The 26,016-nt window shown below is 36.8% G+C and overlaps 1 protein-coding gene across 1 annotated transcript in view; it reads left to right on the top strand.

The window, feature by feature from the left end:
- The first annotated feature begins 10,916 nt into the window (after window positions 1-10,916).
- The window catches only part of SPMIP7 (sperm microtubule inner protein 7), a 31,860-nt gene continuing 16,760 nt past the window's right edge, over window positions 10,917-26,016 (top strand). The window contains 10 exon segments of the mRNA XM_056482812.1: window positions 10,917-11,035; window positions 11,699-11,754; window positions 11,757-11,852; window positions 11,855-12,053; window positions 12,055-12,096; window positions 12,098-12,140; window positions 12,348-12,411; window positions 15,660-15,791; window positions 16,157-16,241; window positions 17,818-18,003. Of these exon segments, the coding sequence (XP_056338787.1) occupies window positions 10,917-11,035; window positions 11,699-11,754; window positions 11,757-11,852; window positions 11,855-12,053; window positions 12,055-12,096; window positions 12,098-12,140; window positions 12,348-12,411; window positions 15,660-15,791; window positions 16,157-16,241; window positions 17,818-18,003 (1,022 nt within the window).

The following is a 26,016-nucleotide window of genomic DNA, read 5'->3' as shown; positions in this document are numbered from 1 at the left end:
TTTGTATAATTTTATTGAAAGCTGATTTAGTTTGTGTACTAAATTTAAAAACAACAGATTAATTCTTCTTCCAGTTCTTTCAGTGTAAAAAATGAAGTTACTCCCTATCCTTTTGCCCTCTTATTCAGACCAATTTTACAGTAGGTAAACTTCTGTATTTTGAAATTATAGAATAAGAACAAAATTAAATGATAATGGTATCATACTGATGGGTTTTTCAGATACAGAATTTTCAGGCATTTAGAAACAGCTAACAATTGAATCCAGAAATTCAGATTAAACTGCTGGGCATGCTCAAATTTAAATAAGTAATATATAAAGATGTTCAAATAAAGAAATTCAGTGATTAAATACAAAACTAAAGGTAACATATATAGTTATATATGTACATACATGTATATATATGTGTACATATATAATAAACTTGAGTTAACTGAAAAGCTTCTTAAGAATGAAACATACTCTGTTCTGTAGGAGGACTCTGACAGTCTTATCAGGAAATAACTCATGTAACAATTATAAGGATAAAATGAGTGTACAGATAGGCACATCTGCTAAAAGCTGTTTTATATTTCTTCTGATTCTCCTTTGTTTTCTATCCACCAGAACTGTTTGATATACCTATAGAAGGTTTTATAATGTCTGGGCTTTAGCTTGTACTTGAGAGGCTGATTGCAGGTATTTAATCTCTCAGTTGCTCAGCTGCTTTGTTTTACAAAATTCTAGGATGCTCTTTTTTCATTATGAAAGGACAGTCACAATCTTGCCACATATATATTCTTTCTATGCATATATTTGGTGATCTGTATGAAAAGCAGTTACTTTCCTGTGAATCTTAATTCCTGTGTTCATTTTCACCCAATTGGAACAGGCCTATTCCAATGTTTGCATTTGGAAATAAAAATTGAAACATTGTCTTTTTTTTTTTTGTTTTTTTTTTTTGTTTTTTGTTCTCTTTGGCTGCTTAGAACATCAAAAATTCTGATTAATGCAGTAAAATTCTAAGATCCTGAACTTAAGAAGCAATTATTTTGAAGAGTTTTTTCCTCCATTCAAAGTATATTTTAAAAACCTCTTATTCTCAGCCAGCCCAACAGCTGCTCAAAAACTTCAAAGTGCAGTTTCCAGATCTCAGTACAAAAGAGCCACTATGCCAACTGAAGAAAAATGGCTTGCTAATTTTAAAGTTGTAGTGATTTTAAATTAAATTTTGTGCAGTATTTAATTTTTCATTACTCTATATATGAACTGGAACAATCTGTGAACAAAGCTGCTTGTTCAAAAAACAGCTGGGTTTGAATGATATAGAAAGGAAAGTGCTAATTGCTTAGTGGGCTTTTGCTGTGGTCATGATGTCTAAATGCAGGCAGCTAGACAGACTTTTGGGGCATGAAACACCTTCTTAGGGATTGTATGTGTCAAGAGCTAATGTGTCTGAAGGGGAATCTGGTTTTTCTAACTCTGACAGATTGTGCAATGAAAGATAGACTCTCTTCCTGCAGAGGTTATGCTGAAACAATTGCATTTATTTATTTTAAAGCATACAAAGAAGAGGTATGTTATTAGTCTTTTGTACAACTTGATTCAGAATTCATAATTTCCATTTTTCCTTTCCTATGAACCACACTGAAAATGAAATTAATCCTAATTTCCCATTGAAATGGAGACTTGCTATGACAGATATTAGAAAACTGAGCAGTCACACAAAAACTTAGATATTTTTTACTGTGTAAAGAGGATTACACCCATTGTTAAAGGAGGCCAAATGATCAAATTCTTCTTTTTACACAGCAAACATTTAATCAGCTAGAAACTTTAAATAACTTATTGTCTGTTTGTATTTTCTTTGAATGAAAAAAAATTATCACAGCTCTAAAATAAGGAGTGTCTCTGTGATATTTATGAAGTTGTAGTGGCTGAAGTCCTTTGATTAACATTTTTTTAAAAATTCTTTTTACCAAAACCTAGCTCATCCCTATACAAAGGTAAATCAGGGAATCATAAGTTTTCTTCTGCTGCTGAAATGGTTTTTGCCCTCCTGCTGCTGGTTGCAGTGCACCTGAAGTTGCCACAGAGCCAAGAATCCCTGCAATAGGTTTTTCTGCTACAGAACCAAGGTTGGCATAGCAACTTGGGATGCTCCTCAAGTAATCTGCCCTAAGGGATTTAACCCTGCCAACTGGAAGAAGTCTGAGGTCTCTGTGGTTTTCTGTTCTACACAGATGAAACTGCAGTTTGAGTAAACACAAGCCAGAGAAGTGAAACAGGCAATTCTTGTTAATTGTGAATCAGAGGTTTTCTTCTGTCAAATCAGATTAGGCTCAGCACTTAGATACATGACAACAGGTGCTCTGTCTGTCATGCTTCACAGATTGGGCATCAAAATATATCAGTTACAGTGCAGGGCACTCAGATAACCAGAATATATGAATCCAAAGGGAGATTAGCAGCTTAAACTACAAGGACATTGCCCACGGCCTCAAATAGAAACAAAACCACTTGGAGGCAAAGATTGCTGAAAATTCAGAGGGCAAAGCCCATCATCAGATTGAGAGCAAAACACAGGGCAGTATTAGATAAAAATCACATAAATGAGAGATGCTCTACCATGAAGGGATTAAGAATGAAGAACCACTATGATATAAATGGTATTTCAGATTGTGTAATAGGAAAATATCAGACCAAGGAGAGAGTTCTGATAGAGGCTAGTATAACTAAGAGGAAGGCAAATAGGATAGGATTTGCCTTGTAAAGGGATGAATGATTCAGTCTAAATTGTAAAATTAATAAGAGATTAAACAGGCTTATAATTTAATCGTAACTCTTCTTAATCTTTTTAAAAATGAAATTACACCAAAGGGTAATTGAGACATACATAGAAGGAAACAAAGAAGCAGAACTTGGGTTCCCTGCTCAGACTTCAAAATATATTGTTGATGAGCCAGTCATGATTTCTAAGCAATCTTTATATTTAAGCAATCCCTATATTTAAGTAACCCAACATACTCCGTGCAGAAACAAAGATATGGGGGTTTTGTGCCATGAGACAATGGTATCATTAGAGGCATCTTTCTGAATAAGAATTTCGATACTCTAAAGATCAATTGGCCATCCTAGCTAATACTCAGATTTTTTATAATGCAGAAACCAGCATGCTATATATTTTCATATGTACACAATACCATATCAAAGAAATAGATGCCATTTGAAGGTTTCAGTTTTAACTTTGAAGCATGCAATTTAATATTAATTCTACATGTTAAAGCATTTGCAGATCTGATTAGTCATTTTTCATTGTAAATCTTTAATACTTTTTCTCAAAGTTTACTAACCAGCAGGTTTATTACCAGTTTATTGGGGTGAAATTTTATATATTGCACCTCTTCACCTTTTCACTTTTTTTTTATCTCCTCAAAGTCACTTTGTTCTCTCTTAGAGCAATAAGAAAAAATCCTATGTATCCATAAGTAACAAAATTATTGTGTCATTATCATTATAACCTGCCAAGGTGGTAAATTCTATCATACCACTGTAAATTTCCACGACAGTTTTGTAAGCATGTATCATAGGATACTGAAGGGCATCAGATAGGAAATGAAGGTTGAAAAGAAATCTGCAACCTTTTCTTTTTCCTTTCAAAATAGTCTTCCTCTTTAATTAAATTTCTTTGCTACTGTTCTTATTTGTTCATATTTTCTCCATAATAAAAATATTTATCTTCAGTTAGATAATTAAAAAGAATATTAATGTCAGGTATTTTAAAACTACAGGATTTAAAAAGTGAAGGATTGTATTTAACCAAATTTCTGTGCGGAAAAAAGAAAAACACACATTAAAATGAAGATGTTGCCCTGCATCTCAAAAGAACACTGAAGCCAAGCCTAGTATACTCACCATGGTCTGTCCAGATATAATGAAAATATTCTTTCTTAATATTAAATTGTTTAGAAACAGAATTGAGATAAAACATTTAAATCTTACATTTTAACTTTCAAATTTCACTGAGCCATTCAAGTAGTTGTCATGTTTACAGGTATTAGAGTCAGAAGAGAGAAAAAATACACCAGTAAAATGAACCTTTATACCACTCATAGACATTATTGAACATGAAATCATTTTACAAACTAATAAAAGAAATCTTTAGTTCCCAGAATTGTTTCACCTTTAGAAAAAAATTAACTCTCAGATTTTCCAGTAATTGCTTTTTTAATGAGAATATAAAGTGGTAACTTGGTATTCTGAAATTAGATACATGCAACTTAGAAAGCAATATATTCTTAACTCTTCCTATTTTTTTTTGGTAGAATATAACATAAACCTCAAGCTTCAGGTTCTCTGAACACAACAACTTAGATGAAGTTGAGATACCTACAGTAGAAGAAAGCAATATTTTGAGGTAAACAGTCCTAAAAACAATTGGAAGAGTACAGAGAACACTGTTATTGTTACAACAATCACAGAAAATATTTATCTTGATTTCATGAAAATTATGAGCAAGAATCCAAAGAAACATTAAAAAAAAAATTAAATTCTGTGGGACAACCTAATAAGTATACATCAGTCAGTCAAGAATTGTAATTAATCAAAACACTTAAAGCAATTTAAAACCATTCAGTAACAAGGAATTTGATAAAGAAAAGCTTTTTCTTTTAAAAATATTTCCACTGAATTTGTTACTTTATATTTAAAGAAAAACATACCCCACTATTTTTAAGCTGTTTTGTCTTGGTGCCACACTTAAAAACTCTTTAAGAGTTGAATGTGGACAACAGGACAATGACATTAATACAACTACTTAATTTATAAGAAAAATCAATTAACATACTTTAAGTTAATCTACATTCTTTAATAGTTGTTTTCTTCAATGGGCATTCAGTTAATATCTGCTTAATAGCTTTGCAACCTTGACTCATTACAGCAAGAAACAGCAATGCCAAAGGCCTAAAATCAAAAAACCATCCTTATTCTAAATAGCACTTAAGTTTAAATTTAGTTTTGAATACTTTCACATTTTTAAAAAGACCTGTCACATTTTAAACTAAGGCTGCCCATAATGAGGAAAGGGGGAATAAGCACTGTCCAAAATGTGGATAAAATTCAGCTGCCTTGTTACAATGACCTCAGTCAGCAGGTCAATCCATGCACACATTAACCATCAATGAAGCAATGACCTTGGTTTCTGTCATGGCTGTGACCTTAGTTTCTTCATGAGGTGAAATACAAGGTATTTTATTTCTGCTGTAATTTGAGTTTATTTTAAATAGAAATTAAAAGTGTTCATAAAGATTGCAGAGATTTGTGAGATATTCAAGGCTTCCAAATGACAACTGAAGTTTTGCTCAAGTGGCATTCTAATAAAGTCGGATCTGAGGGTCTCTGACAGAGTTTCCTGAGGTACAGAACTGAAACCAGCAGAAAGATAAGGACAGCTTTCAGCCTCTCAGCATTTTGTGTTCTTTGTCTCCACCTTCTGCTTGGAAAGAATGTGAGTTACAGGGAGTTAAGGCATTGTGATTTCTAATTCATTTGGAGAAATCTGTGAAAGGAAGTAAATAATGAAGGAGAAACTCTCGAATACAAAAGGCAAAAGCAAAATACTGAACATATCATCAGTAGCCATTATTTTATGAAGGCAGGCTAAATAATTTTGTGACACCAGATGGGAGCTTGTTGCTAACTTAGATTCAGTAGTCAAAAACTAAAAGCAACAATAAATAGTGACAGGAGCTGGTTATAGATAGAGATATTTGCTCAGAATAAGAAAAAAATCACAACTTGGGTTTGATTTATTTTGACTTAAACAATAATTTAAACAATAATGGGTAATCATCAAGTCACCCCTTCTATTACAAAAATTGCAATTGTACTTCTCTACAGTGTTATGGAAAACAGAAGCAAGGCAAATTCTCTGTCTCTAGGACACAGCAATTAGGGTAAGTTAAAAGGACTGTCTGCACTTGTCATGTCAGAATGTCAGCAGAGTATGCCACCAGAGATACTTAGAAAGTAGGAAGAAATAAAACTTAACTTGAGAAGGAGAGAGAAAAACAAGAGACAGAAGATACTGGAAAGAGTGGTAAGACTGTCTCACAGGTGGTGGATTTCTGTGATTAACAGTTTAATTTACTCCAAAATATTTTTTTTATGTACCACTTTCACAACTTTGAGGAGCAAAATTTTTCAAATAACTGTATCTTCCCCAAAGACTTCCTGGAATAATTAGAGACTTTTTATTGAGAAATAAAATTGATTAAAGTTTTTGTCACTGTAATATTTAGGTCTTTTAGAACTCTGCTGCACTGGCAGAAACAAAATTAATGTTTCATTAAAATTCTGCTCCCAAAAGAACATGAACAGATTCCCCATTGTCAAAAATGAGCATATGTTCTCATTTTAATGAAAGCATACTAATTTCTAACAAATAACAAAGCCTACCTGAAAACCAGCCTGTTTTAAAATTCCATCTGCCATTATTTTCTGTCATGGTCCATAAATATTTTATGAACTGTCAAACTAATTTATGTATTGTAATTGAAAGGGCAAAACATAATGCACCAAAACCAAGTAAGTTAACAAAAGAAAATCTGAAAGCAATGATATTAAAAAGAGATTATTTATAGTTTAGCAAAATGCAATGGAATAAACTTATCTAGAAATGTTAAGCAGTGCAAACTGACAGGAAGTACATTATATAACTTGTAGGAGGTTTAGGTACTACTTAATGCAAAAAGAAATATTTTTTTTTTACAATAACACCTTAAACCCGAAGATGGAGCTCTTGAACTGTTTATTTTAAAAGAACTAGAAAAAGTGAAAGCACTACAGTTACCAAAGGAAGGTATTGTTGAACTTCTGGATTTACTTTCTCGGTATCTTCAATGGCATTGCATGCTGTATTGTGAGGAGGTCAGTTTAAATGCTGTTTCATGTGCATACACATATCACTTGCACTGAGCCATTTCACTCTGCAAATCTTCCTGCCCACAGGTGAATTCCAACTCTCAAACACTCCTTTCCTCACATTTGAGACAGTCTTTCAATTCTTTTAAATTTCTTACTAGAATTCCTTTGGAATTCAAATGGTACTTGCTGCAGCAGTGTCAGGTATAAATGATTTTCACATTTCTTGTCTCTCTTTAAAGAATGCATGTGATCAGATTAAAGACACCCATTCCATAGGGGGAGAAAAAACGGTTTCAAGAAGTCAGTAAGTCCCTCAGAAAGAGCCACAGAAAATTAAGTACCAGGGAACTGCTTTAACCACATTTTATAGTCATTGAATATGTTATTCCATATCTTCTGTCTGAACCCTTTCTTAAAGAGCAGCAGAAAAAATCCTTTGTTTCAGTACTTTTTGAGAAAAAAAAAAAAAAAATTCTGAATTAACTGAGTGTTAATTAATTAGGTGTTTTAATCAGCCAAATACAATAGAAATACTTAGGATCTTTGTTTTCTTAGATTCCTCATTGGCTTGTACTTTTTACAGAGGCATTATACAAAGAATGAACTGCAGTTCCTTTTGCAGAAGAACAAAAATGAAGGAAAACTGTTTACATCACTATCAGACACATAGAAGTTTGGGGCAATTCACCCCCAAGTACAGGGTAGTTCAAACCTCCCTGTTTTACATGACCATGACCTCAAAAAGTACATTTGACATATAAAATATCTGAGGGTTCCTTGCTCAACTTTAAAATCAGGCTGAGTTAATTCATAACTTTGCTACTGATTTATGACATGGAAACAGGCCAAAAGAGTGAGTTAAATTCAAGTGTGAAATGCTAACATTCAGTTCAAAGGATTTAAAATCTGCTTGGGCAGCAGTACAGATACCACTTAAACATGGAGAAATTGAGCTCTTGTCTGTCTAAAGGGTTCTGCCTATTGGAGAAGGGTCTCAGCTCAAGATGAGAAATAGTCGGTGGATTGTTCCCACACAGGAAAACAAACCTTCCTGCTCCACCCTGAGGAGGAAGTTACAACAGCCTCAGGTACAGAGCAGCCTCTTCCCACTTCTTGTCCAAAGGAGGAACCAGGATATATTAGACCAAACTAACATTATTCCTATGCCCATTGAGTTGAAAGGAAATGCCATTTACCCCCTTAAAGTTTCACATCAAGTACTTCCTACTATTTCATAAAATGGTTTTTACTGAAACTTTTAGCCTTAAAATCAGCATAAAAGTTGCAAAATCCAGTATCTTCACAATAATTTATCAGAAAATTAAATTTAGTCTGAATCTTGCATTAGCAGGAAACAGTTTAGAATGAGCATTAAATAATTAAACACTTAATTTATTAATTAAGAGGTGTATTATTTTAGTGTGCAATTGGCATGCATTCATTCATTTAGCAATGAAAATTCTATAAAGTGATAGGAAAAGATGTAAGTCATGGTAACTGCTGAAAGTTTTTTCAAAATAATTATTTTTTGAGATAGTTTTTGTAAAGATATTTCTGTACCAAAAGATTATGTGTGTGTGTATATATATATAAATTCTACTTACTTAAAATAGTTTTTGCAATCATGTTAATAATCAAGTGGTTTTCTAGATCCAAGTATTTTAATGACAACTGGCATTTCTGAACTGCCTATTCATGGTAAGTCCTGTGCAGAAATATTACCATTTCTGTTACCTGTTTTAAAGTCATATAGGAGAAATAATTTCAGTTTCTAATCTGTCTCTTTTAAATGTAACCCTTTAGACAAAAACCTTGCAATATATAAAGAATATTATGTTTTGCAAGTGTATCTTTATATTTTCTTTGTGACAACTATACCACTCTTGTGTTTCCTAAGTTCAAAAATAAACCTTTTTATCATATATCTTGCCAAAGTTAAAAATGCAGTATCTTTTCTGTAAGATGGAAACTTCCTTCAGGTGGCTCAGAAAACTCCAATATAATTAAGAGACTGCAAGAAACATGTTCCACATTGTTCTCAAAAAGTTTAATTAATCAGTTAGGGTAAAATATAGTGTCAAAACTTAAAATATAGTGCCAAAAGTCTCAACATTAACAAGTAAAAAAAAAAAAAAAAAAAAAAAAAAAAAAACCAAACAAAAAAAACAAAAACAAAAAAAACCCAAACAAAACAAAAAAAAAAAAAAAAAAAAAAAAAAAAAAAAAAAAAAAAAACAAAACAAAACAAAAAAAAAACAAACAAAAAAAACAAGAAAACAAAAAACCAACCAACCAAACAAACAAAATAACCCCCCAAGAATTAAAAATCTCATGTTCTTTACATCAGTCTGGAACTCAGATTGTACTACTAACACCCCAGTGCAATAAAATGAAAGTATCTTTTTTGGAGCAGACCATGTCTATTATGCCTACTCAAACCAAAGACAGAAGAAATAGTCTGATGTTTTAGTGACTATGTACTAAAATACTGCATTATGGGTTTCCGTATTTTGTCAGAGGGTAGAACTTTGAATTTCATCTTTGATCACAACCAGACCATAGAATAAGAAGATCCAGTGTGTATCTGTACATTAATTAAATAACCTAGTTTAATACTACCAGAAAACTTAAGCAACTTACAAAGTTCAAATTTCAAAACCTCACTAGGAAGCAGAGACTGTAACCCCCACCCTGGCATGCAACTTCCTTGGCACATGGGAAGGTGAAACACCCCCCTCTCCAGCACCCTCTGCTCATTTTTGTGGCGGAAAAAAACCCAAATTAGATAATCCTTTATCTTTTCTGCATCCATCTGCACAATCATACATGGAAAGGAAGCTCAATCCCACTGGGTGAGCGTAGATGGGTAAAGTACTGGCAGGTGTAACACAGGGAAAGCTCCTGTATTATGGAGCAGGATGAGGATGGGGATGGGGATGGGGATGGGGATGGGGATGGGGATGGGGATGGGGATGGGGATGGGGATGGGGATGGGGATGGGGATGGGGATGGGGATGGCGATGAGGACAGGGACAGGGACAGGGATGAGGATGAGGATGAGGATGAGGATGAGGATGAGGATGAGGATGAGGATGAGGATGAGGATGAGGATGAGGATGAGGATGAGGAGGTGGCCCCGTTCCCCGCCAGGCGCCTCCGGGCACACGGTCCTTCCCCGCCCGGAGCTGCCGTGGGGCTTTCCCGGCCGCAGCGCCCGGCTCTGCGCCCGCACCTCTGGCGAAAGCGGGGCGGGGAGGGGACGGGAGCAGAGGCTTTCACATCCTCAAACCCCGGGGAAACATCTGCTGCTGCTGCCGCCATCCGAAATCGTCCCGCAGCTGGGTTTAGTGAACTAATCCCAAGCCATCCCCGCTCCAGGATGTTCCTCTGAAGCAGCCGGGCTTGCAGCACAGGGAACCGACCCCTTGCTGCCTGCAGCTCTTACTCCCAAAAATAGAGACCAAGGAAATTCCGGCTGCAGAGCCAAGGAACTAAAGTGCTAAACCAGACACTGTCGTGGGTGTCCATGGCTCTGCTGCTCCGTCTCCATTGCACGCTACAAAAAGACAATTGAAGGGTCTGGAATCCGAGGGCATTTGCATACTCCTGTGGCATTCGAGTATTTAGAATTTGTTCTACAATAGAGAAGGGATTTGCTGAAAGACGGAGGGAAGGAGAAGAGGGGTGAGACACGAGGAATTCACTGGGGAGCAAATAAAATCAGACAGAAAAATATCATTTTATTGGAAGATTTTCCAGAGAATGAAAGCAATTGTTTGTGTAAAAGAGTCAAGGATGATCCAGAGGAATCCTGAAGCAAAGTAAAAGGCAAAGAGGACTAGCGTGGACACAAAACCAATCCATCCATGTGCTTCTTTAGGCATGGATCACTTCAGAATGTTGACAGTAGAAATAACTCAGCCTTCCTTGGCAAATTCACTTACCAAGATAAACAGAATAGAATCCCTGTCAATAAAATCCAACACAGTTTAAATTGCATTTCATTCTACAAGATGAATGCAACAAAACAAGAGTCATCCTTGTGGAGTCTTCTTCCTATGCCTTACCTGGGTCCCATGTCTTTACCTCTCCTGTCATCTCTTTCTAAAGCTTTCCAGGAAGAGGCAAGAAAGTAGGGAGGAAAAAGTCAATCTGCACTACTGAATGTAATTTCTAGTGTGAAACTGATTATACTTGAAATGGAAATTACTGAGAGTCAGTAAATATAGACTCCAGTATGGCATTTTAAAGGCTTGTTACTGGTAGAAGTCAAATTTTGGAAGTCTGTTTTCACTCAGGTAAATGTAGAGTTATGATGGAAAGTGGACACAGGGTGTATCAGACAGAGTTCTGTGTTTTCAGTGTGTTGGCTTAGCCTTACAGTGCCCACACTGCATATAAAACATTCTCAGCTGTCACTACAATTTGTTATGTGTGTCCCCTTGAAGGGGGGGATTACAGTAGTAGGCATGAACTAAGTTTCACACCAGGAGAAATTTCATTAAGAGGTGTTTTCCATCACTACCAAGCAACAGGAAAAATCTGAGCATGCAATGGCCCTGTTCTTTCTGTACCATACTTGATAAATCTCTTTTTGGGAAAGAATTCAGTACTTAAACAAACTTAAACACTCCTTTATGCACTGTTTTTTTCTGGAGAATGACCTCTACTTTTACTGTGATTTATTGACTGGGACTTCAAAATCTTGGAGAAACAGGAATAAGTTGCATCTTTTAAGTTTAGTGCCTCACAAGGACAGTAGAAGAGAATGACTGTTTTCTGATGGACCTGAAAGACAGGCAAGTGCCTTTGAAAAGTCTTCAGCTGCCTTGTCAGTGGAACCAGTCTACAAGATGACCACCAATGGTATCCAAGTCTTTTGCAGAAGATGTGTATGCCTGTTATGAGGGGTCCTGAGAGCAATCATGGTTTTGCCAGCTTTGAAGAGAAAAGAGTAATTATTTCCTTGAATTCTACCTATTCACCCCTCCATTAGGGGCAGATTACCCCTTATTTCCACACCAGGATGGTGTGCCTTTACTAGATCCCTGCTCAGGTTCTGTGAGTCCAGCAGCAGGTGCTGAGCAGCAGCCCAGTGTTGGAAGAGCTATTGAATCCCTGGCAGACTGCAGCAATAGAAAACTTCACCAGCATCCCCATCACAGGTGAGAGAGCCCAGCCTGACCACGGGAGGCCTCCTGGAGGAAACCAGCCAGGACAGAAAGTGGAAGTCCAGGGTATGAGTCAGAGGTAAAGTAAAGTATGGTTTTTATCATTAAAGAAACTGATGGTGCTTAACAAATTAATAGAATGAATTTCTGATCTCCATTCCCCAGGGTCCTAGAGGAACAATCTTATAAAATACATTTGTTCTGGATATTTGAACTGAATATAACAACTTCAGTAGAGTGTTTGTGTGATTTGTTGTTCCTGCTGTAGCAAAGAGGTGCCAGTCAGTAAATTCTTATGAGAATTCTAATGCTGAAAAAGCCCAAAACAACTCTGAAGGTAATCAATGGGTTTTTAAAAAATCTGTTTATGTAAAATGTGAAGTTATTTACCATCGTTCTAATGAACACCTCCTTTAGTGCAAAACAAGAAACCCAAATCACTCCAAAGTCTGGAAATCCCCAGGATACGTCTGTGTATTTTAGTATTTTCTGACAAGTTGCAGTTCAGCACATTTAGAGACCTGTTCCAGTGTCTGGTTGATCAGAGAACAAAAGCTCTTGAAGACTGCCATCACATATTGGTCAAAGTACCACATTACCCTCTTATTTTATGTCAGTGTTTTATGCATTATTTTGAGTCTGATAATTTTGTTGTGATTGTAGCACCAAAATGGAAATTCACTCCTTATAACATAAAGTAAAATTGGTGTGATGGTTTCAGAATTTTCTGGTAAAAGTTGTGGAAAGCAGAAATACTTGCCCAGGGCTTATAAGGATAGACATAATTAACAATAAGTAATATGTTTGTAGTTAATTTCAGTGACTTTCATAGAGAAATGCTCATTACAGCTAGAACAAAATTTTATGGTATCTTACACTACATGCTCATAGATGAGGGGAGACATTTCTTAGAACATGATAGAGAAATGTAAATAAACTCCTACTTCCATTTTGCTATCAAGTAGTGAAGTTACTGCACAGTTAAGCAGTGCAGTCACTGCACAGTTAGCAATACTTTATACATGTTATTGTCACCAAAAAGTCTCTACGTGCCATAAATTCTGGCACTGGTTTTGGTTCCTGGTTTCTGTCTTCAAACTTTGCATTTTAAATCACTTCTTGCTTATAGCAGCCATGTAAAAGAACTGTAAGGAGCCAAAGAAACCACAAGGGATAAAAAATAAACTACATCATTTTCCTTTTTTTTCCTTGCCCATGTAATTTTCACTCTTATTTCTCATTTACTGTTTTCTTAATTTGCATATGAAAATTAGATCTCAGACATCAGTCAGAAATATTCAGCTGTTTTTTTCCTGCAAGTGTCTGGAAAAGTGAAGGGGGAAGAAGATTTGAGATAAGCAATTTTATCTGCCCATTAATTTTTCCAAAGCAAAGAAAAACAGGCAAAGGGAGACATACTCTGACACACAGAGACAGAAATGAACATGAACAAAATCTGAAGCTGAATGCCATCAAGTCAGTAATCTGGGTTACAGTCAAGAAAGTGCTCTGAAATGGACAGTAGTTCAGGAAGCAGATAGAAACTGACTGGTGGCTCTCTGATGTTATTTTGTTCAGGAAAGTTCACTATTAGACTAAAATGCTGAATCTGCTAAAGTTGTCAGAAAAACTCAAACTGAACTCAGGGACAAACCTTGAAACAGATATAGTGCAGCATAAATTCCTTAAGGAAGTGGTGTAAGTATTCTTCCAAACCTTGTATGCACTTACAAGTTTTCCTGTGATGCTGAGGTATTAACTACAAATGCTTAAATATTGATAAATAGAACAGACAAAATTTAGATAATATTTTAAAGACTGCATAAGCAAATTCCAGATTTTAGCTGTATGATTCAGAGCCCAACTACCAGTCCCCAGGCATGTGATGCAAGTTACTAACCTCTCTAGATACCAGTCCCAAGACATTCCACAGCTAAGTCATTTGGGGAAGTTGTGCTGAAAGAGAGATCAGTCAGGCATTTTGCAAGCAAATTCTACAGTCACTTTCTCCACTGTGTCTGGGATGAATGTAAAAAAAAAAAGAGAGAAGCAGCCTTTGAGACAGATGAGCTGTGGTATATAAAACATCTGCAGCAGACAGGAGCTTCTCTATTGTGAGAAGATGTAGCACTGTGGCCTTGGCAGTCTACAATTTTGAACTTCTCTTGCAGATTTTTGCATCTGCTGGGCAAAGCAAACTCTGTGAAGCTCTGTAAGCAAAGCAAATGTGAGAAGCTGATGATGAAGGTCGTTCTAAGACTGAAGAATCAGAGAAAGATGACACCTGAGGAGCTTTTCTCTGTGTATTTTCAGTCCTTATAGAGGAGGTGCTCCATGCTAGAAGACCAGGTCTTGACATGTTTCCCTGTAGAGTCCCCTTCTCTCATATGGCAACACAATTTTCTAACTTTTTCTCTGTGGTCTCAAGTTTTCTTTAGAGTGGTTAGGAAGAGGATGACCTCAGAATTTGACCATAAAGGTATATTTTTACTGGGGAAAGAGTGATGAAGTCCCCCTGCCCAGTTTGTAAATATTATTATATTTGTAGGTCTTAACCCAGAGGTTATGGGGATTGCAGAATGAACCAGGTTATCTGACAATTCTGATAAAGAGCAGAGATTATTCCTTGCCCCTGCTGGAAGCTAATACATCTGAAGACACAGTTTTCCCCAAAGCTGGGAAATGGGAAATAGGAAATACTATAGAGTTTACTTAGAGACTTGGTAGCAACCATTTTTTAAAGAAATAAGTAGTTTACTCATGCTGCTACTAGATTTTTATATTTCTCCAAAAGCCCACATAGTCCAGCATTTCATCCAAGACTGTGGATAGTTAGTAAAGTCTATTTGAAAATCTTTTATTTGGCATTAACTGTTGCTGGCCCCACTAAAGCAAATACTCCTAATTTTAAAATATAAGGGTTCAAAATCAATGCACAGTGTCTACAGGTAAATACTAACAGTGAGCTGCCATTTATTTTTAAAACAGTTTTTGCTTTTGTTTCGCTTCATTTTTTCATCTTCCTTTTACTACTAATCACCTTTACGTAGCAGAACATATAAGACAACAAAATTTTTTCTAGCAATGAGAATTTCTGCTGTTTAATGGCATTTAGCATAGGATTAATCTCACGAGCTTTAGTTATCTAGAAGCTTGTATCCAGTCTGTGCCTTTCAGCTCCACTTCCCCTGCAGACAGCGAAGAAGAACTGCAGCTTCCCAAAGGGCATGCTGTGCATCTGTCTTCAGTGCCTGTCAGGGACCTGGTGTCCAGTCCCTATTTCTGCCTTCTTTCACTTAGCTGATTGTTCAAAATCAGACAAAATAAATCCCTTCACCACTGTAAGCTTATTGGAGGAGAAGCTACCTCTTTCACTTAGTGAGTGAGACCATTTTAAAGAAGATAATCCTGTGAAACTGTGCAGTAGCTACTTGTTCCCCAGCAGGCAGCATATAACCCCAGGCTTTTAATTTCCCATTAAAAATTAAACATCACATCATCCTTATTATCTAGCTGAAAATGTCATTCATTAATGATTGTATGGGAACTTTTTCTCTACTTTTTTAAAAAAATGTTGATCTGGAGCATACAAAGAAATTCCTTGGGATAAATACAAGGGATAAATACAGCCTCCAAAATCAACAGAGGAGATGTTGGCTGATCTTGTTTCCCAGTGTGTCACAAAAAGAAGAAATAATCCCAAACCTAAAATAAGCCAATTTGATCACTTTCTTCCTAACTGTTTTTAGTTTTGCTAATGAAAGGAAGTCTAAATTTTGTGTAGGTCATACACATAAACCCACAAAAATGTTTTCAAGTAAAAACAGTCTCAAGTGTGCATTAAAGGTCACCACCACATGCCAGTAACTGCCTCATATTATTTCACATTTCATATTTTTTCCCTGGCCTCCCTGTAAATGGATACAGAAGACATGCATGGAGAATATCAAAACAGAGTGCAAGGATATTGATGAGAAATTGGTTGATAGGAATGATACTTTACCTTAATTGCTGCCTGAAGAAACTATTAAGTCAGATTAATTAGCTAATGTTGCATACAAGAAGCATGTAATTATGATTTTAGGTTGTTGGAGGATTCTGGGACAGATTGCAAACAAATCTTTTACCTCTCCACAGAGATTTGGTGATTTATAAATTTCAGGTTTTGTGAATATTGGAGTTATTTGAACAGCCCTTTTGCAAAGTCTGTGGACAGTTAGTTATTTCAGAAGACTAAATTCAGCAGCTTCTCTATAGCTAGAGAAGTTAATATATTCAGTTAATACCTATATCAAAAGTATGTTCTGCATGCTTCTCCTGTGAGAGAGTTAAATATAGAAAGCAGAACAGAATAAATGAATGATTGTCATGATTTCATACATCTGATGTTTGCATTAAGACTTGACATTTATGAAAACACCATGGTAATCATACCCACACACAGACTCAAGGGGTTTTTTGCTGTCTGTCCAAAACAATCACTTCTGTATTGGTGTCTTTTACTTACTCTGTATTCCACCTATTCAAATCTATCTCAGAGTGAAGCATTTTAAATGAGTCCAGTAAATGGTTACAGAAGTCTTAAAAGGGGTCAAATAAAAGCTATGTTGAGACAAAGTGTGACAGAAAAATAAGAACATGTCTCCTTTCTACTATGAGCCAGAAGCTTTGCAAGGCAAACTCAATGGACAGGTGAGTTACTGGACAGAGTAAGGCATACAGTGGGAGAGACAAAGCAAGAGAAAAGCAAGATAGATAGGTAGATAGATAGATAGATAGATAGATAGATAGATAGATAGATAGATAGATAATGTTGCCATGGTTTCTTGAATGATTCTCTTTCAAAGGAATATAGTTATGGACAGTGAGAGTTGCTTGCAGGGACAGACCAAGACAGAAATTCATATCTGATGTTAAATTTTCCTGTGCTCGCAAGAACTCAATGAAATAAGTGTTGATAGAAGGGAAGTAGTTAATTTTTAAAGAAAACTTGCTTACATTGTCCTATGAAATTTACTGAAGTCCTAGTATCAGAAGAGGTTAAAGATAAGATTCTGCCTGCTGAGCTGGTTCATTTAGCATATATGCCAAACTAATCATTTGCCATGGTCTTTTACCAAATTCAAATCAGCACTGCATTATTCCAAGTGCAAAACTTTGACTTGTCACCACCTGTCCTTTGGGACCTTTTAAATATTCTATCAGAATGTTCTGTCTGGTAAAAAAAAAAAAGTGATTGATCCATTTTGTCTTTAAAAATGTAAGCCAAAGATCTCAAATCTGTCATATCCCTTTGTATATGTAAGAATATGTCCCTGGGTTGTTTCAACTTTTGTCATTTTTGATTAAGCCCAAGCAGTCCCTCTCATTTTCTGAAAAATGAATTGTAGCTGGACTGTGTTAGTTAAGGCATTTTCTGGTTCCAAAAGAGAGTGTATATTGAGTCTTCTTTGTTTGTGGGTATCTCCAACTTTTTTCTTGTAAACTAGAAATCAGAATCTTTTATGTCCACTTTGTAAGACTATCCCAGTCTGATCATAAGAATAGCCAAAAGGACGAGACATGACACATTTCTATCTTGTTTCCATTTTCTACCACCTCTCTGGACATATGAATTAGAGCTGTCATTTTTTATGTGCTGCTAGTTCAGCAGATGATTGTTTTCATCTTGGGATATGCCAAGCACACAGGGCCATTCATCTCTGTGGTTTTTTTCTTGTGGACCATTTTAATAAATAACTAGAATTTTGGAGCATGCAGTGTATGGTTCAGCTGCCTCCACCAGATGTCTTATAAATAATGTACATATCTTTGATTTACTTTCTATCTGCTGTGTTGGTGCAGTAAATTTTGAAGAGAGTGCTGGTGTAGACTTGGACCCACTTAACCATGTTCAAACTTCAAAGCCTTCCTACTCAAGCACTGCACACTCTTTCACTTCTTAGCATGGTTTTGATACTGCCTCTTGAGGTCTTGTTACTTGGGAAAAAGGAAAAAACTGTTGAAAACCTGATCTTGGGTGAAAAGAAAGGAAACATGTTTATTTTCAAGCTATACTTTCATACTTCAAATGTTTCATGTTCTTTAGTATTAATGGTGTGTTGCATGTTTGATGAGCAGTATGATTTGAATATTGCCATGTCAAAAGTGTGTGATTGTTAACTTCAGTCACTAGATGGCCTTTGAGTGTGCAAAAGCTCCCTGAACACTACTGGAAAACTATACTTTTAACTAGATCATTAACTTCAAAGGTTTTCGCTTTGAGCCGTTCCTAAACCTGTCTTTAGTAGCTTGAGCTGATATGAAGTGCTTATTTGCAAACTTTTGAGAAAGGAAAATGGTAGAAGTAACAGCTTAATGTTAAAGAATTAAAATAATAAAAAGAGGACCTAGACTGTTCTTTTTACTTGAGCAGAATTTCTCTTTTCATCAGCCTTTTCTGTGTGTCCTTGGAATGGTCTTCCTCAGTCCACATTTGTGAGGAAAGCACAGAAAAGATATTTCACTGGATAAAGCAGAGGATCAGAAGCTGTAGAAATATTGTCCTCTCTGTTCTGAAGAAAAGACTTGATGCTGGTGTTACATCAGAGTTAGTGCTAAACACTCCTGGTTGGGAGCTACCTTCTGAAATTTCTGAGCTATAACTTAGGTCTATTCATTTATACTTCTTACATCTGTTTCAGGGTGAATGTATATCCTTCTGCAGTGCATCACATGCAGTTACCTGTGTGGGGAACAGCACATCATTCTTCACACAGCAACAGTTCACAGGTAAAGTGAGGTGCTAACCATCATAAGGTCATCACATTTGATCCATATTACTGCAAACAAGCCTATTAATCCCAGATTTTATGACATAATGCACCATTCTGATTATTTTATCTCACCTTCTGCACAAGTCATCTGGTTTCTCAGAGCCTGTATCTCACTTTTCTGCTTGAATTATAACAAAAATAGTATAAAATGATTATTGAGAAATGAATGTACTTTCAAAATACAGCACACACAGAATAAACATAGTGCTGAACAGAGATGCCTGAGTTGCAGTGAAGTTATAGAGTTGTTAACCCTTAGCTCTGCTAGGTTGTGCAGCTGTTATGGTGAAGCTTTGAAGAAGAGAAGAAGATGTGTGCACTCTGTTGCAGGCAGACATCTTATCTGGGACTGTCTGCATCACATGATTTCATGGAGGGTTTGTAAGTTTGAGCAACTGGTTCTGTATTGCCTTCTCTGGAATGCTGCATCTCATTTTTCTGGATTTCACTGAGTGAGGCTACGGATTTCATTGATTTCTGACAACCAGGAGACCAACATCTCTAAGATTTAAAAGATTTGACATCTTAAAGCTCAAAAAATCTCAGTTGTGAAAAAGTCAATTCCTTCTGGAAAATTTTATTAAGTTTTTCATACCTATTATCTGTCCATGACTGTCAGACATCAAGGTTGCTATGATTTTGAGCAGAAGAAAGTCAGAAGGCATAAAACTTTGCCTACAATTTGTTTTTCTCTCTCCACGTGTTTGCCAGTAATTTTGGAAAGATGTGTAAAGGCCATTAAGCTCGACCAAATTCCTTGAAAAGTCAGATATATACTTTGGACTGAGAAGTCTAAATATAATTTGTAAGTATAAAGTGTAAAGCTCTCTTAGTAAATAGTCACTTTCACTCTCACAGAGTAGCAGCAGCAGCACTTCCTGCTTACAGCACTTGGGCAAGAGCATCAGTGCCTGGGCATTACTCCAGAGTGAGACACAGTTCTTCCCCAAACCATGCAAGAAAGTGGTTGCCATTCAAATCATTAGCAAAGCTGAAAGTAACTGAGAGTCATCTGTCATGTAGCTGCAGAGACAAACAGGAAGAGTGGTGAACCTGGGCATGTTTTTTATGTGAGCCTTGCACCCACCCTCTCTTCCTTTTGGCAGAACAGGAAACCATCTTCTGTTTTTCTTCTTTTTTCTTAAGGAATTAGAAAAAAGATAAAAGTCCTGACCTATGCTGTAGCTGAGCCTAAAAGCCCCTAATACTAGATCAGTGTTGTAAAGAGCTGCTGTGCATATATCCAACACCTGGATATTATTCTGAAGTCTTTACCATGCAACTTAGAAGTTTTACAAATGTAAATCCAGGTGCAACGTGATAAAGTCATTCACCAAATTGTAGCACAGTTAGGAATGAAATTTCACATATCCTGAACCAAGCATGTGCTATTTTTTTAACTGAAATCTTATCTTTAGGCTTTTAAATAGTGCTGTGCTCAAACTTGGTTTCATATATCATTAATTAGGACAAAGTGATGATCATAGCTCTTAAAAATTAGGCTGAAATAAAAATGAAAATTTAGGAATCATAATCATGTGTTATCCATCTTTTCTCAGTGATTCACATATAGAATAACTGTAGGAGCTTTCAGCACATGTAAAAAGCCATGTCATAAATGTTGTGATTCATCTAGAAATGCTAAATTTATGAATAGGAACTTATTAATAACTGTGTGTGTAATCTGGCAGTCTAGAATAATCAGTGAAAATTGCCCAGAGAGTGCTCAAAGAGATCTATGGATGTGCTATTTGGGTCAGACTCTTCATCTTTGCACTTGACCAAAAATCCTTGATCAGAATTCAGTTCTTGTCATTCTCCTCCAGGCTTTCATAAAAACCTGCCTTTGGGGAATGTAGTGAATGGCATAGTCTCTGGAGGTCTGTTCCAGCCCTGGAATGTAGCATCATTCTTAATATCCATGGTTTGTATATGCACTCCTGAATTTGCTTTAGAATTAACTTGTTGCTCTTTACTCATCCCTAGATGTGTTGCTGTGTATGCCTAAAAGCTGGAATCTTCTTCCATTTCTATACTGAGGGTAACAGAGAAATAAGTTTCTTTTTTTTTAAATGGCAGTCAAAAAATTAGGAAGCTGTTGTGGAAGAGCATTCTGCAAATCTCTCTCTGATGCATTCCTCTTTCACCAAGAGACCTCATAACATTTTTTATACAACTTATATTGTCATTGTGCAGCCCAGTGCTTCATTGAGTGGACTACAATGTCAGAACACGTGTGGTGTAGCCTTGAAACTTATCTCTTTATCCCATTAATGAACAAGGTTCCAAGTTGAATGTATTGATGCTTTTTTGTGTTTTCAATGTGTGTTGCTTGTGTGATTTTTTTTTTAGGTATACTGGGTTATAGTTGCCCGGTGGCTCAAGTGGCTTTTGTGACATTTTGAAATGTACCCATTTTTTTCTGAATACTTCCTTTTTCTTCATTTTTTTCCCTACCTCCTCTACTTGTCTGCCAACTGTAAACTCTCTTATACTTGCATTCTTGTTTTTTCAAACCCATGAAGTGTAAATTCCATTGGAATCAGTGAGTTAAAGGTGTCTGCTTAACAAGATTTCCTAAATAGGGATAGGATTGAGAATCTAATAAAAATATGCTCACATAATTTGCAGAACAGAGACATCTGGGATTTCTCTTACAAGACTTTAAACTCTGAATTGATTATGTCTGTTTTCCTTGGTTATTTTTGCTTTTATTTTTAGTGGTTTGATTGCTAATGATTTACTTATAATATTCACTCATTTGTGAAAGATAAATACTGCATTTAGCTTTATATGTCACATAACTACCCATATATTAGGTAGCTAAGTAAGTGCTAAATGAGTATGTTTTGTGCAGCTAGCCAGGCTTTCAAAAATAGCTCAGCAACCACACAAGAAAACCAGAATTCTGAAAGAGCTCACATTCTGGGTGCACGTTGATCGCTGAGCTCCTGCGAAAATCTGGCCACAAACACCACAATCTGATCTCCTGTGTCTAACTGCTGCTCCAACCCACATGTGTACCAAGGAAGAGGAGGATAGTCCAAATTCTGGAAAAACATTGTGTTTTCAGAGGAAATTTTCCAGCAGAGCTACAGTGACTTCCAGGAAGACTCAGACTGATAAATTCTCTCAGCACTTTTGAGAGGTGCCATGTTATTAAAAAGTGAAAATAAGTAATGAATTGTTTCTTGTTATTAACAACTACTGTGAAATATAGTCTTTCTTATTTTGAAGTGCATTTTGAACTCAACAATTATGAAAACTGTAGAGAATCTGCTTTTATTGGATCATAATTGTTTCTAACCAATAATCATGCCCTGTTCTTTTTTTCTTAAAAACCTTTAAATTTTATTTTGTATAGTTCCACCACTGGCCACCAGCTTTTTTCCTCTGTTGATTTCTTCCCCAGTCAGCTACTGAAAGAAGGTTATGCTCTATGTGGTATTTTAGATTCTGCAGGTGTTTTGAGGGTCAATGGAAAAAAAGCCTCCCACGCTGGTGATGGGGATTTCCTCTGCAGCATTCAGGGTCTGGGCTCTGGTCTGACAGGCACAAATAACTCTTCTCCCTGGTACTGTTAGAGCTCCCTTACACCTTTAGTGAGCTGGCAGAACTTAATGCAGTAATAGTGCAGCACATTTAGTGCATTCCAGCATACACAGCAATAGTTCATATCCATCCAGGTTTATTTCCTATAGCTGACTTGTGCTTTTCTCTTTAGTGTGTCTTTTGTATTATAACACAACAACTTTCTGATTCACAGCAGTGCCTATTGGAATCTGCCTCTTGACATTTGACAAAAGCAGTAAGGACAGTGATCATGTTTTCTCATTCCACAGTAAAAGCCTCTGCCTCCTCAATTAAGTAAAAAATGTGGCGGTCATCAGCTTTTCAAAGCTTTCTGCTCATTCCTCAGCACTCCTGATCCACAGTAGAGGGCAGTGCTTACACGATGCTTGTGCGTGCTCACCAAGGGTTAGCTACACAGTAGCACTTTTGAAACATCAGCTAATGCTGGTAAAGCAGGTTGCAATGCTGGTTTTTGGCAGGTACAGAGGGACAAGGCTGAGGTGACCTGTCCAATGCCAGCAGTGTTGTGTGTGTGAGGAATAAAACAGGATCTAATCAAAAGCACATGACTGAAATGGGGAATATGCAATTTCTAGGAACACAAAGTCCTAAGTGTTTCAAGTCCTGCAGCTCTTGCACAAAGATATTCTCTGAAACTACCCTTTATTCATGGTTTCTCAAGCACATTGAGCAAAATGCTACTATCACATCAGTATATCTGTAGTGGCTTCGTGTGTTTCTTCAGTGTAGTCATTTTCCAACTGACTGTGCATGCACCCCTTGGAAATTCAAGTTATCAGAAACTTCACATGCCACAATTGGCTGGGAACAGGACCCTCTGCTGTCTTGCACCTTGCACAGTCATTTCTAAGAGCTGCTGTAGAGCTTTCTCACAAATTATTCTTTCTTCAGAAACTGACAACTTGTCTCCCATATATGCCTGTTTAGTGGTTCTCCAGTTTGACTCATTCAGGGGGTTGTGGAGGGAAGTGTGTGTTGAAATATCCTACTTTGGCATTTTCCAAACGAGATTTTATTGCTGGCTTGAAATGCTTTACTGTGTCTGAAAAATACTACCCCATACTACAAAGGGGGGACTGAAAAATTTGAAAGCAGAATAAAATTGTTTGAAATTGTAGAAACAAAATTTTCCAGTTCAACATGATTCAAAATATTTGGGGGAGTTGCCATTTTGATAGTTTTATCTTTTCAGGAGCCCAAAATCCACTTTTAAATATCCATTCCCTATTCTGCTTTGATGGCTGAGGGAGATGGGTGTGAAATGAAACCCAGAATGTGCCAGTCCTATTCTCCACTCTGCATCAAAGTACTTTGTTTTGTCTTCACAAGTAATCTTAGGTATATTCTTTCACAACATGAGGGAATGCATGAATTTCCTGACACAGGATTGTGCCTGAGACATTTTTACCACAGGTTGTTCTGTTTAGAAAATAGGATCACAGAGGCAAAAGGATGTAGAAGACCACAAATGTGTTACACACCAGTCTTCCTGGAAGAGAATTTGAGGTGGAAACCAGTTGTGAGCCTTATATACTGTGAGTATATAAGAGATCTGAGAGGCCTATTTTATAATAGCAATAGCCAAAAGAGTTCTGATGACTTCATATGGTGATTTAGTTCTGTTGCATTTATAAACGGGTGTTTATAAGAAAGAGTAAGATGTCAGCAACTCTTTGCTTGTAAGTGTTACAGTAAGAATCTACCAGGTATCTCACTAGACAGAATTTTTGCACATAGAACTTGTGCATAGACCTCCATTGCTCAAGCTGAAGTGCTAGATCCAAGGTTTTCAAGAATCACAGATGATTTGGGGGAAATCTAGATTTCACCCCCATATAAACAGGTGATGTGGAATTCACATGGCAAACCTGGCCATCCAATACCCTGGAGGAACTCTAGACCATCACTTCCAGCTGCTGCTTCTGAACAACATATATTCCCTGTGAGTCCTGTGTTATAGGGGTTTATCTCAGATACCTTAAATAGCTCTAAATATCAGTATGGAGGGCCTAATAAATTAAGTCCACACTGATCTTCCTGATGATTGCCAGGAAATAAAAATCTACAAAGACATCCCAAGATGGTGAGGCTCCACCTCAAATCCACTGTCCAGTTCTGGGCTCCTCATTGCAAGAGGGTATTGAGATGCTGGGGCAAGTCCAGAGAAGGGTAACGAAGCTGGTGAAGGGTCTGGAGCACCAAGTCTTATGAGGAGCAGCTGATGAATCTGGAGTTGTTTAACCTGGAGAAAACAAGGCTCAGGGGGAACCTTATCCCTCTCTACAGCCACCCAAAAGTTGATGGGGGTCAGTGTCTTCTCTGAGGTAACAAGCAACAGGACAAGAAAAAATGAGTGCCCAGAGAAGTGGTGGAGTCACCATCCCTGCAGATATTCGAAAGACATGTAGATGTGGCACTTGGGACATGGTTTAGTAGTGAACTTGGCAGTCCTGGGTTAACAGTGAACTTGATGATCTAGAGGTCCTTTCCAACCTTAGTGATTCTAGGATTCTATGGACATAAAAAGCAGATGCACACCAATACAGGGGCACTCCAAATCACTACAATTCACTTGAAAAATCTTAGTGCTTGTGTTGGGACTTAGAGCTGCTAGGATGATAACAAGGAAGTGTATTAACAAGGAAGTGTATGAACAAGAAAGATGTCATGGTTACAGAAAGCAAGCTTGGTGACGGCAGCATAACCACAGAGGAGTTTTGTGTGTTGCCCAGTGGTAGGTTGGTACTTAGTTGTTTTCTTCAGCAGCAGCAACATGCGTTAGCAGCTCATCAGAGAAAGCACACAGGAGCTAGACAGCATGATCCAAAATAACAAAAAGACAAAAACACAGAGGGGTACTTTTTTAACCTCAGTTTCTTCTGCTTTATCACTTACATAACCGCAGCACAGTTTTGCATCTTCTTTGCAGGTTCCCAGGAGAGCAGCTGCTTTACTGTAGTGTAACCTTGCTTACTTTCCTGGTACCTTTAGCTCCTCTCTGTTCAGCTTTCTTCTTTTACAGATCCACATTCATCCTACATATTATGAATGTAACAACTTCTGTCAATTGTTTCTAACAGACAGTCTAGAACAAGTCTTCATCTTGGGTCATTTGTCAGATTGACTTTTGGGTCACTTTTGCCCATTTATGATGCTTTTGTCTTTTCTACTTTTGCTGGCTTCAAAGATGGGAAGATTTATACAACTGTGAGGCATGAAAAGAACATGCCTCACAGTTGTATAGTTATGTGATTTAACTTCAAATAGGTTTATAAAATGCTGCAAGCTAGTATAGGACTTCTTGTTATCATCTACTTCTCTCTGTGACGCCCATACACTTCCAAGGAAATCACTGTCATTTCATTACATGTGCCAGATCTATCTTGGTATGTAGCCCATCATCAGCATAATAAAACTGGGTTTACAGTTTGACTGATCCTTTCAGAGTGGTATCATGTATATTTTCAGTTTTGGATTATTTAATGTGCTTACAGTTACAACCACACAATATGCATTGTGTCCCTTGGTGGGAT

The sequence above is a fragment of the Oenanthe melanoleuca genome, chromosome 2, assembly GCF_029582105.1.
Source record: "Oenanthe melanoleuca isolate GR-GAL-2019-014 chromosome 2, OMel1.0, whole genome shotgun sequence".
NCBI classification, from domain to species: Eukaryota; Metazoa; Chordata; class Aves; order Passeriformes; family Muscicapidae; genus Oenanthe; species Oenanthe melanoleuca.
The sequence above is the reverse complement of the archived record's forward strand: the minus strand, read 5'-3'. Positions and strand labels throughout refer to the sequence as shown.